Source organism: Periophthalmus magnuspinnatus, chromosome 10 (genome assembly GCF_009829125.3).
Source record: "Periophthalmus magnuspinnatus isolate fPerMag1 chromosome 10, fPerMag1.2.pri, whole genome shotgun sequence".
NCBI classification, from domain to species: Eukaryota; Metazoa; Chordata; class Actinopteri; order Gobiiformes; family Gobiidae; genus Periophthalmus; species Periophthalmus magnuspinnatus.
The window spans coordinates 13,834,167-13,846,543 of record NC_047135.1 but is presented as its reverse complement, the minus strand read 5'-3'; the positions used below and the strand labels follow the sequence as shown (position 1 = coordinate 13,846,543).

The 12,377-nt window shown below is 45.0% G+C and overlaps 1 protein-coding gene across 1 annotated transcript in view; it reads left to right on the top strand.

The window, feature by feature from the left end:
• Window positions 1–10,151, top strand: part of cplx2b (complexin 2b) — a 122,487-nt gene extending 112,336 nt beyond the window's left edge. The window contains exons 3-4 of the mRNA XM_055224956.1: window positions 4,598–4,773; window positions 7,746–10,151. Of these exons, the coding sequence (XP_055080931.1) occupies window positions 4,598–4,773; window positions 7,746–7,943 (374 nt within the window). The 3' untranslated portion in view covers window positions 7,944–10,151. The remainder of the gene's footprint in view (window positions 1–4,597; window positions 4,774–7,745) is intronic.
• Window positions 10,152–12,377: the final 2,226 nt, after the last annotated feature.

Here is a 12,377-nt window from a genome sequence, read left to right as displayed (position 1 = left end):
AGCTCTTCAGATAAGACTCCAAGGTTCCTTACAGTGGCGCTGGATGCTACACTGACACCGTAATAGCGACATATAACAGAAGACAATGAATTCATTACAACAGGAGTTCTCATATACTGGGCCACATAACACTTAAGTACACAGGATCTTAAAGCGCACTGTGCTATAGTTATTTCCCCTCATCATTTACTCACGTGAGCAATTCATGCATGTTTGAGCAATCTTATTTTCTAGATGCCATATTGCTGATCAACTCCCATTTTTACCACAACTGGCACACGCCCACTGCTCTGCACTAACTTCATTCTCCAGTTTTTTGTGTTTTTTTTGTTTTTTTTTACAGCAACTTCAGCTCCTATAGTGCACCGCAGTTTTCTAATGCACATATCAGTTTACTTTTTCTTTTGTTACGGAATTTTAGATGAATACTGCAATTTAAAATGTGCAAATTATAATATACTGATCCACAGGTCTCATAGATTATAGCAGACACAAGCACAATAGGTCTTCTTTAAAGCAGGAAGTAGGAAACAAAACTCCTAGATTAATATTAACCCTAACTGTAAGTGTGAACAGAATGACTTTGACTTTGAATGAGTTGTGATCCAACATGGTGCCTAATGTGCACGTCATAGTGGCTCCATTAGAGACGTGATTTAAAGAAGCAGTTAAAGTGTGAAGGAGACACGTGAGACAGAGAAGACACAGGAGACAGAGGAGCAGAGAGGAGAGGGAGGAGAGGGAAAGAGATGACAGAGGTGATAGAGGAGAGAGAGGGGAACAAGCAGTGTTGGGAATAACGGAGTTAAACTATAACGGAATTACTAACTGCATTGTTTTTTCACTAATGGAGTAATCTAACTAATTACTTTTCCCAGCGTCCCAACGGCGTTACTGTTAATGACAATAAAATATGGCGCGTTACTATTAATTCAGTTCACTCTGCTCTTCATTACAGCAGTCTCTGAGCCAAGGGAGCTGCAACGCTGTTGTGTTTCTTTGGTGAAAGAGTAGGCTAGGTGTGAGATAATAGTCTTGATTGCGATGAGCAAGGTGAGCGCAGCAGCTCTCCACCGCCTGTGGCCACCTGCATGGACTACAAACGCTTAATGCATGATGGGAAATGATGTCCTGTGCACACGTGCATTTACAGCTGATTGGGTCCAAGTTGTGTTTTGATCAGAAACGTGACTGTGCTCTCTCCAAAGAGGAACGGGCTCTCAGATCAGAGGTTTAAAAGACTTCTGCTTCTAAGATACAACCACTGGTTCAATCGTTAGGATGGATAGATAGATAAATAAAGGAATAGATAAGTGTTAGTAGGGATTGTGTGAATCTTTTAATGAATGTTCAAGAGTTGGATAAAGTTCAGTTTATGTTGAAATAAGAGTGATTAATATTTCAATACTGGACAGAGAATTACAATGTAAGACCAGAGAAGGCTTAAAGGTTTTGTATTATTTTATTACAGGTTTACATTTGAATGCCTTAGATTTTCAATACATTGCAATTAATTTTTTCAGTATTATACTGAAAGCACTTTATTGTTATTGGTTATTTTATTGAATAAAATACTTGAAGTTCAGTTGCCTGAAATTGTGTGACATGTTGATTTATTTGTACTACAAGTGAAATTTTTTATATTTTTTTGTTATTTTTGATACATTCTGCAAATGCAATATAATTGCAATCTGTTAAAGTGAAATAAATGTTAACGGTTCACATCTGTTGTGTTTTTTATTGTTTTAACATGGTAAGTAACGGCATAGTTACTTTGCCGAATAACTAGTTACTTCTCCCAAAAAGTAACTGAGTTAGCAACTCAGCTACATTTTGGGAGAAGTAACTTGTAACTATAACTAATTACATTTTTGAAGTAAGATGCCCAACACTGGGCACAAGAGACAGAGGTGAAAGATGAAAGAGAGGGGCAAAGGGGACAGAGGGGACAGAGGTGAGAGAGAGAGAGCAGGGGAGAGATGAGAGGAGCAAGGGACAGAGAGAGAGAGAGGGGACAGAGAGAGAGAGAAGGAGGAGAGAGAGAGAGAGAGGGCAAAGGGGAGCAGAGAGGAGAGGAGGGACAGAGGTGAGAGAGGAGAGAGAGGAGCAAAGGGGACAGAGAAGAGAGAGGGACAAAGGGGACAGAGGTGAGAGAAGAGAGAGAGGGGCAAAGGAGACAGAGGTGAGACAGGAGAGAGAGGCAAAAGGGACAGAGGGGAGGGAGGAGATGGAGGAGAGAGAGGAGAAAGAGGGACAAAAGAGACAGAGGTGAGAGAGGAGAAAGAGGGACAAACGGGACAGAGGTGATAGAGGACAGAGAAGGACAAAGGGGACAGATAGTAGAGAGGAGAGGAGGGACAGAGAGGGGCAAAGGGGGCAGAGGGGCGAGAGGAGAGAGGGGCAAAGGGGAGAGATGAGAGAGAGGAGAGAGAGGGGCAAAGGGGATAGAGGGGAGAGAAGAGAAAGAGGAGAGAGATGGGCAGAGGGGGGAGAGGAGAGGGAGTAGAGAGAGGAGCAAAGGGAACACAGGGGACAGTGCAAAGAGGGCAGGGACACTTTAAAAAAGTGTGTTCTCTGTGTCTGACCCATTCTTTAAAAGAGAGTATCTGGAGATGATGGATGATGATGAATTTAAATATAGCATTTTTCTCACACGTAAGCCAAGCACAAACTGATCACTTAGAATAAGACAATTCATTAAACTGCAACAATCTGAATGGTCGCAGTTACCAAACCCTGTGTGTCAGATGCCCTACGTCTTCATGAGGTCTTATTCTGTGTTATTATGTGATGTTGGTGGTTTGAATCTTGGGCAAGACACTTCACTCATGGCTTGAATTAGAGTGAGTTTGAGTGATGTCTCTGGAGCTGATCACTGGAGGCCTAACATGAAGATAAACAGGTTTTACTCTCTGTTGCTCGATCAATATCTCCCTGTCCTCCTCTCCCATCCTCCCTCCTTCTCTTTTTAGCTTTCTCTCTTCTTTCTCTCTTCACTTCTCTCCCTTTTAACTTCTCCTCCCTTCCCTCTTCCTCTCCACTTCCTCCTTTGTTTCTCTCAGACCCCCCCCCCTGTCCAGGTCCTCATTTTAGGAGGTTAAAATAATGACACCTAATGTGAGATGTATTTATGTGTCCTAGTGTAGTCTTTGCACCCCTTTGAAACTCGGATGCACCCTCAATCAGTTTTCATTGCACACCTCTCTTCTTCTCTCTTGTGTTTCATTCTCTTCTCACACCTCAGTCCTAATTTAGTCCTAGTATATTTCTGGTATAGTCCTGTTGTGGTCCTGCTTTAGTCCTGGTTTAGTCCTGTTTCAGTCCTGTTTGTGTCCTAGTTCAGGTCTAGGTCAGTCCCAATTCAGTCCTGGTTTATTCCAGTTTCACTCCTGTTTCAGTCCTTGTTCAGTCCCAGTTTAAACCTGGTTTAGTCGAGGTTTGGTCCCAGACCTGCAGTAGACATATGGTCCTCGGTCATGACAAAAACACTTGTCTTTGAGCCAGTCCTGACTCTGCTCCACCTGGACTCAGCTCAGGAGCTACAGGTGGTGGTGACTTTAAGGTCACGATTAGTGTTTTTTTTTTTTTTTTTTTTTTTCATTTAAAGGTGATCTATGTCACTTTTCTTCTGTTTGTCTCTATGGAGATGCAATTGCTTTGCCTGGAATGTTCTCCAGTATGGCATTAAACATATCTATCTAGCATTTATTTCATCACTGATGTTTTTATTGGTCTAAAATACCTTGAAAAACATGTATTTTTACTGTGAAAGTTGTCACATCGCACAGACCTGACCCGGTTTAGTGATGTTATGTGTTTGTCTTCATGCTTCCTTACTTCCTTGCTTCATTCTTCAATTTTATTTTCTTAACTGATGATAGGCGTAGGATTCAGCATTGTCGCATAGTCATCTTGGTACAAATGAAAAAAAATCTGCTTCTCGTTAGCATGATCTACTGCTATCCATCGGAGGTGCCGATAGCATTCAGCACTTTGTTGTGATGATATTTATGCCGTCGTCAGCTCCCATTGGGCACAATAGTTTTCTAATGTGGAAGTCAACAGACTTGTTTCTTTTATTAAGTCTTTTTTAGATGAACAGTGCAATTTAAAATGTGCAAATTATAACATAATTAACCTAAGGTGTCATAGATTGTATCTATATAGTAGACACAAGCACAATAGATGTTCTTTAATGCCAAGTTTTGGAACATTATAGGCAAGCAATAGACTCTCCATGGAGACAAGCCGGCGGCTCAAAACATGCACAGTAGATAAGATCCTCCATCTAAGCTAGTCCTGACCAACACTAGCTCATGATTTATAACTGAGTTTATGAGCGCTTTTCACAACCGTCAGAAGCTTGAACAGAGTTTTGCCATCACGGTAATGCTGACAACAACTAGCATGCTAACAGCACACTTCCGATTTTGCAGAGGTAAAAATGCTTCTTAATTCAATGCAGACAATACGCAGCTGCCTCATTTTGACCCTAAGAATTGCTTTTACAACATATCTGTACTGGGGAGAGACACATTTATACTTCATTTTGAAGGTACATGTTTAAATTTGACTTCTGTTTGTTTATGTGTTCCAGGGGCTACCAAAGACATGGGAAAGATGTTAGGAGGAGAAGAGGAGAAGGACCCAGATGCTGCGAAGAAAGAGGAGGAACGCCAGGAAGCTCTGAGACAGCAGGAAGAGGAGAGGAAAGCCAAACACGCGAGGATGGAAGCCGAGAGAGAGAAAGTCCGGCAAAGCATCAGGGACAAGGTAATCAAACCAGCAACCCCAACAAAACAGGGAGGGTGAGGGCGAGAGAGAGGGAGCAGAGGGAGAGAGGGAGAAAAAAGGCATGAGAAGAGAGGGAAGGTCCAGCAGAGCATCGGACACAAGGTAATCGAACCAGCAATCCTAACAACCTCACTGTAAGAGGAAGGGTTATAGGGAGAGAGAGGGAGAAAAGAGGGAGGAGAGAGACAGAAGGAGAGAAGGTCAGGCAGAGCATCAGGGACAAGGTAATTGAACCAACAACCTTACCATGAGAGGGTGGAAGAGAGGGAGAGAGAGGGGTAGGAGGGAGAGATGGAGAGAGGAAGAGGTGCTGGGAAAGGGAGGGAGAGAAGGTCCAGCAGAGCATCAGATACAAGGTAATCAAACCGGCAACCCTACCGAGAGGGCCTACTCTAACCTAGTCTAAAACAGACATCTGAAACACGAGTAAACTTGGTCTAAATACGGGCTATCCCGTGAATACAACAAAGTTTACTTTAACATAGCAGTCTATAGAACGTTCTGCCACACATCTCCAGGACAAACACAATTCTAATCCTCAGGTGTGTAAAAGAGCAGTTTGAGCTGATCTAATGTTCCGGTGAATTGTGACTGTCTCCTTTAGTTTATTGTGTCTATAAAACACAGAGCAGATGGAGCAGAAGGAGATTAAGGTGGACTGGTTGGGCAAAATCCAGCCTAGAGACATAGTCCCTCCAGCGTGTCCTGGGTCTTCCCTGGGGCCTCCTCACGGTGGGACATGCCCGAAATATCTCCCTAGGGAGGCGTCCAGGAGGCATCCTGAGCAGATGCCCAAGCCACCTCAGCTGGCTCCTCTCGACGTGTAGGAGCAGCGGATCTACTCGGTGTGACCGAGCTCTTCACCCTATCCCTAAGGGTGCACCCAGCCACCCTGCGAAGGAAACCCATTTTGGCTGCTTGTATCTTGTCATTTTGGTCATTACCCAGAGCTCATGACCATAGGTGAGGGTAGGAACCGGTAAGTTGAGAGCTTTGCCTTTCAACTGAGCTCCTTCTTAACCACAACAGACAGATGCAGTGGATGCAAACCGCTCCAGTGCCTGCTGCAGGTCCTGGCTCGATGAAGCCATCAGGACAACATCATCTGCAAACAGCATAGAAGAGATCCTGTGGTTCCCAAACTGGACCCCCTCCGACCCCTGGCTGTGCCTAGATTCTGTCCATAAATATAATGAACAGAACTGGTGAGAAAGGGCAGCCCTGGCAGAGTCCAACATGCACTGGGAACAGGTCTGACTTACTGCCGGCAATGTGAACACAGCTCCTGCTCCGGTCATACAGGGACCGCACAGCCCTTAGCAAAGGACCCCATATTCCCTCATGGTGTCCTTTGGGGGGTGCTCCGGGAGTATGGGTTCCTTAGCAAAGGACCCCATACTCCCGGAGCACCCCCCAAAGGACACCATGAGGGACATGGTCAAATGCCTTCTCCAGGTCCACAAAACACATGTGGACTGATTGGGCAAACTCCCATGAACCTTTGAGGACCCGATGGAGAGTATAGAGCTGGTACAGTGTGAACACACTGTTCCTCGTGAATCCGAGGTTTGACTATCGGTCAAATTCTCCTCTCCAGTACCCTAGAATAGACCTTACCGGGAAGGCTAAGGAGGCTAAGGCCCCTATAATTGGAACACACTCTCCGGTCCCCCTTCTTATACAGAGGGACCACCACTCTGGTCTGTCAGTCCAGCGGTACTGTCCCTGAATGCCACGCAATGTTGTAGAGACGTGTCAGCCAAGACAGCCCCACAACATCCAGAGTCTTGAGGTACTCAGGACGGATCTCATCCACCCCCGGAGCCTTGCCACTGAGGAGCTTGCCAACCACCTCGGTGACTTCAGCCAAGGTGATGGACGTGTCTGCCCCCAGGTCCCCAGTCTCTGCTCCCTTCTCGGAAGACGTGACGGTGGGATTGAAGTATTGAAGTATTCCTTCCACTGCCCAACAACATCCCAGCAGCTCTCTGCCCACACTGTAAACAGTGTTGGTGAAGCACTGCTTCCCCCTCCTGAGGCGTCGGACAGTTCACAGGAATTTCTTTGAGGTCCTCTGATAGTCCTCCTCCATGGCCCAACTCCACGTTTTTGCCTCCATGACCACACGAACCATGGCATGCTCGGCCTGCCGGTACTCATCAGCTGCCTCAAGAGTCTCACGAGACAACAAGGCTCGACAGGACTCCTTATTCAACCTGACGGTATCCCTTACTTCCGGTGTCCACCACCGGGTTCAGGGTGGAACATTAAAGTAGATCATGTCATTGGCTTTTTAGAGCTTTTAACCATGTCCTAGTTATTTTCCCTCACCATTTCTTCACTTTTTTTTGATACAAATGAAAAAAAATAATCAGCAGGTCATCAGTGTGATGTACAGCTATCAATAGGAGGGGCTGACAGCTGCATGTCTCTTTGTTGTGTGTTGTGTATTGTGCTGATGTTTAGAGTGATGTCAGCTCTTTTAACACAGAAGTCAGTTGACTTGTTTCTTTTATTAAGTCGTTTTAGATGAATATTGCAAAAATTTGCAAATTTGCAAATCAGACACAAAAATGATTTTGAAGTTTGACATGTTTGGTGGATAATGCTGCATCCATTGGAAACCAGGGGCCAAATATGGCAATTTAGATCAATTTTTGTTGGCCTCTGCCCCTCTGCTGACACTGCCCACTATAACATTAGAACCTCAGTGTAATCACATTTCATTGTGATACAGATGTGAAGCTTTTGTAAAGGTATGGTGGCTCTGTCAGCATGTTACATGCATCCATTTGAAACACCTCTGATTTAGTAAGCTGTTCTATCTGGAACAGTCTTTAGAACAGTATGTTTTGTTTTGTTTAAAAAAAAAAAAAAAGGAATGGCGTATACAGTACCTCTGTTGTTTCTGTTGACATGTTGAAATAGTGTTGTCTCTGTGCTTTCCTCAGTACGGTCTGAAGAAGAAGGAAGAGAAGGAGGCGGAGGAAAAAGCAGCTCTGGAACAGGCGTGTGAGGGTTCACTGACGCGCCCCAAAAAGGCCGTGCCCAAAGGCTGCGGCGATGAAGACGAGGAAGACGAGGAGAGTATCCTGGATACTGTACTCAAGTTTCTGCCCGGGCCCCTACAGGACATGTTCAAGAAGTAACACAGAAGCCAGTAACCCAGAAACGAGTGACCCAGAAACGAGTGACCCAGAAACTACCGACTCAGAATGGGGAGGGGAGGGGGAAGAGGATGGGGAGAATAAAGTGTGTGCATACTCCACAAGAATATACAATATTTTAATATATTTAATGTAAAATATGTTATCTTCTCTGCCATTTCATTTTTGCATAAGGCAACTTGCTTATCCTGCTTATAAATATTAATGTTATGTTTAAGCCTCATAAATGCTCTGTTCACATTTCACTAGTTTTGTTGTGTCACAGATAAAAATCCAAACGTCTCCTATGTAGTTTTAAGTCCTTTAACCATCACCAGACTCATTATGCCATCAATTCTGTCCACTTTTTACTTCTGTTTACTTTTTAAATGTTCATTCCTGTTTCTGACAGCAGAGGGACCTCCATTGCCTAAATTCTTCATTTGCAAAATACACAAAACAAACTTAAACTTTTTGCGGAGTATGTACCACCCTTTATTCTGAGCAGAGGTCGAGGGTTCAATTGCAGACAGGAGGAAGAGGGGGAGGGAGGGATTCTGCCAAACTGTTCAAGGCTACACACTGCCTTTTAGAGCTCTTTTCTACTCTCCAAAAACACTCTTCCCTCTTAGTACATTTCTATAAACTTTTAATTTTAAATTTCATTTCAATTCCTACATTTTGCATCATGAACTGGTATTTCTTTTGGCTGGTCTCCGTTTGTGGCCACCAATGATGGATAGACTTTCTTCAACACTGTTCTGCATCATTTAAAGGTGCACTGTGTAACTTTTCTGATGGAAGCCCCTGCTTAGCTCCATGGAGATATCGTTGCTTTGCCTGGAATGTGCCACAGTATGGCATTAAACTTTAATTATTTCATAACAAATGTGTTTATTGGGCTAAGAATACCTTGAAAAACATACCTTCTGTCTGTGAGTGGGTTCGCCTCTACACAGATCTGACCTGTCCAACAGTTTTTTAAAATGAAAAAAACAATTAGGACCGTTCCCAGGGAGATTAACAATTCAGAACTTAATATTATATCTTTTCAATGGGAAATAATAATCAAAATGTTGCATATAACAGGAAGCTGAAGCCCATGAATAGTGCAAAATGTTCCAAACAAAACAATATCATTGTCATGGAGACAAGCAGGTGGCTGAACCTCCACGCGAAAAGTTACACAGTGCACCTTTAATTTTGCGTTATTATTTTTTGTTACTAACGTAGTTTTTTATAACATGTGCCTTCATATAAACTGTCAATGAGGGTTTCACATCATTGTAGTTCATTTGTTTTTCACAAAATTCATACTTAACATTGAAATTTTTATTCAGTTAAAAAAGTTGTACGCTCTTCCAAATTTTAGAAAATTTAATTTGATTTCCCTGTTACTTCCAACTACTTCTGTGTGTAAACCTGCCAGCTAGTTAGACTGCCACCTGCCTGACAAAAAAGGGATTTATAATTTACATGTAAATTGTTATGCTAAAGGTTACATAGTAATTCACTACGCAAAGCTAGGAATTGTGGGTAGTGTAATGTTTTCCTCATAGACAATCAAAAACATTTTTATCCACTGACAAGGTGGGGCAGCCAGTACTGTACATGCCATCATTTATGCTCATTTAGTTTTTGTTTTTATATTTTTACACATGAATACAACCTCAAAGCAATGTCTGTGATTCTTTTAACTTTATTTACCTCATGTGAATGTGCTGCCAGGTTTATTTCCCTACCAGATTTGTGGCGCTAAGATAAGATTTTGGCTAAGCTAAGTTTGATCATCCTCGAGACCAAAGAAAAACTAAACTGGTGGGATTTTACATTTTTATTGACAAAAAACAATAAATAAATAAAACAAAGACATGCAATTTTAACCTAAATGTGTTAGTCTGGTCAGCACCATAGACTGGTTTAAACATGGATAGTCATTACTTTTGCTTATGTCAACCAGACGTTTATTCTAAATATTCCCGTAGCCACAGCTGCCCTGGGGCAGAATCATCTTCCAACGACTAATCACTCAGCCAACATGACATAGATATGCAGCTAAGGTCCATTTAGTGTCTTGCCCAAGGACACATAAGAGCTGGATTAGAACCACAAACCTTTTGGTTATTGGATGACTGTTTTACTGCCTGAGCCACTGTCAATATCCAGCCTAGGAACTGATAACAAATAGCTATAATTATCCATTCATTTGATAACAAAAAAAAAGCCAACAAAATAAGCAGTACATTATGTAACTTTCTGTTTCCTTAGAGAACTTATTACTTTGCTTGGAATGTTTCACAGTATGACATTAAATCTGTATATCTTATACAATTATTCAATGACAGATGTTTTTATTGCTCAGTCTTGTTAGTGGAGTAACCTTTCCAAGGATGTGCATGTCTCTGTGGAGATAGACAAGCTTAATGCCATATTGTGGAACATTCCAAGCAAAGCCATATTTTATCCATGTTAAAAAGTGGAGCGTGCTTTGGAAAGGTTACATAGTACACCTTTTAATACAATAGTAACTAAGCTGAAACTGTATGCCATCCATCCAACCATTTCTTCCCGCTTATCCAGAGCCGGGTTGCAGGGCAGTAGTTCTAAGTACGGACTCCCCAGACTTCCCTCAACCCAACACATCCTCCAGCTCCTCCGGTGGGATCCCAAAGCGTTTCCAGGCCAGGCGAGAGACATAGTCCCTCCAGTGTGTCCTGGGTCTCCCCCGGGGCCTCCTCCCGGTGGAACATGCCCGGAACACCTCTCTAGGGAGGCGTCCAAGAGGCATCCTGAGCAGATGCCCGAGCCACCTCAGCTGGCTCGTCTCGACGTGTAGGAGCAGCGACTCTACTCTGAGCTCCTCCCGTGTGACTGAGCTCCTCAACCTATCGCTAAGGGTGCACCCAGCCACCCTGCGGAAGAAGCCCATTTCGGCCGCTTGTATCTGTGATCTTGTCCTTTCAGTCATTACCCAGAGCTCATGACCATAGGTGAGGGTAGGAACGTAGATTGACAAGTAAATTGAGAGCTTTGCCTTTCGAGCTCCTTCTTCACCACAACGGTCCTATACATCACTGCGGATGCTGCACTGATCCTCTTGTCAATCTCATGCTCAAGACCCCCAGATACTTGAACTCCTCCACTTGAGGCAGAGACACCCCACCCACTTGAAGAGGGTAAGCCACCTTTTTCTGGTTGAGAACCATGGTCTCTGATTTGGAGGAGCTGATTCTCATCTCAGCCGCTTCACACTTGGCTGCACCAGTAATAGAGGCGGAGAACATGGCCCATTCAGAATCCACGTCCCCAGCCTCCCCCTGGGATATGGGAGAAGCTCTCCCGGAGGTGCGAGTTGAAGAACCCCCTGACAGAGGGCTCTGCGCGATGTTCCCACAGACCCTCACGATACGCTTGGGCCTGCCAGGTCTGTCCGGCTTCCTCCTCCCCCAGAGGATCCAACTCACCACCTAGGATGTCCTGGTACCACGTGCACCGATGGACACCCTCGTGCTCGAACATGATGTTCGTTATGGACAAACTGTGGCTCGCACAGAAGTCCAATAACAGAACACCACTTGGGTTCAGATCAGAGAGGCAGTTCTTCCCGATCACGCCCCTCCAAGTGTCACTGTCATTACCCACATGGGCAATGACGTCCTCCAGGAGAACAACGGAGTCAACGGTTGGTGCACTGTCTAGTACCCCTCCCAGGGACTCCAAGAAGGCCGGGTACTCTGCACTGCTGTTTTGCCTGTAGGCTGACACAACAGTGAGAGACCTGTCCCCGACCCGAAGACGCAGGGACGTGACCCTCTCGTTCACTGGGGTGAACTCCAACATGAGGTGGCTGAGCTATGGGGCAATAAGCAACCCCACACCAGCTTGCCGCTACTCCCCGCAGACAACGGCAGAGAAATGCAAAGTCCAGCCCCTCTCAAGGAGTTGGGTTCCAGAGCCCAAGCTGTGCATGGAGGTGAGGCTGACTATATCTAGCCGGTAACGCTCAACCTCCCGCACAAGCTCAGGCTCGTTCCCCCCTGCAAGGTGACATTCCATGTCCCCAGAGCCAGTCTCCATATCCGGAGATCTGGTCGCCGAGGCCCCTGCCTTCGACTGCCGCACAGATCTCCTTGCACCAGCCTTCCATGGCTGCTCCCGCAGGTGGTGGGTCCACAGGTGGACGGCCCCACGTTGCTCCCGCGGGCTGAGCCCGTTCCGGGCCCCATGGGCAATGGCCTGGCCACCAGGCGCTCACTGGCGAGCACCCACCCCAGGCCTGGCTCCAGGGTAGGGTAACGCCAGTCCGGACGACGTAACTGGCCTTGGTCGTTTACTCATCATGGAAGGCTTCTGAACCACTCTTAGTCTGACCCATCCCCCTGGACCTGTTTACCATGGGTGACCCTACCAGGGGCATGAAGCCCCCGACAACATAGC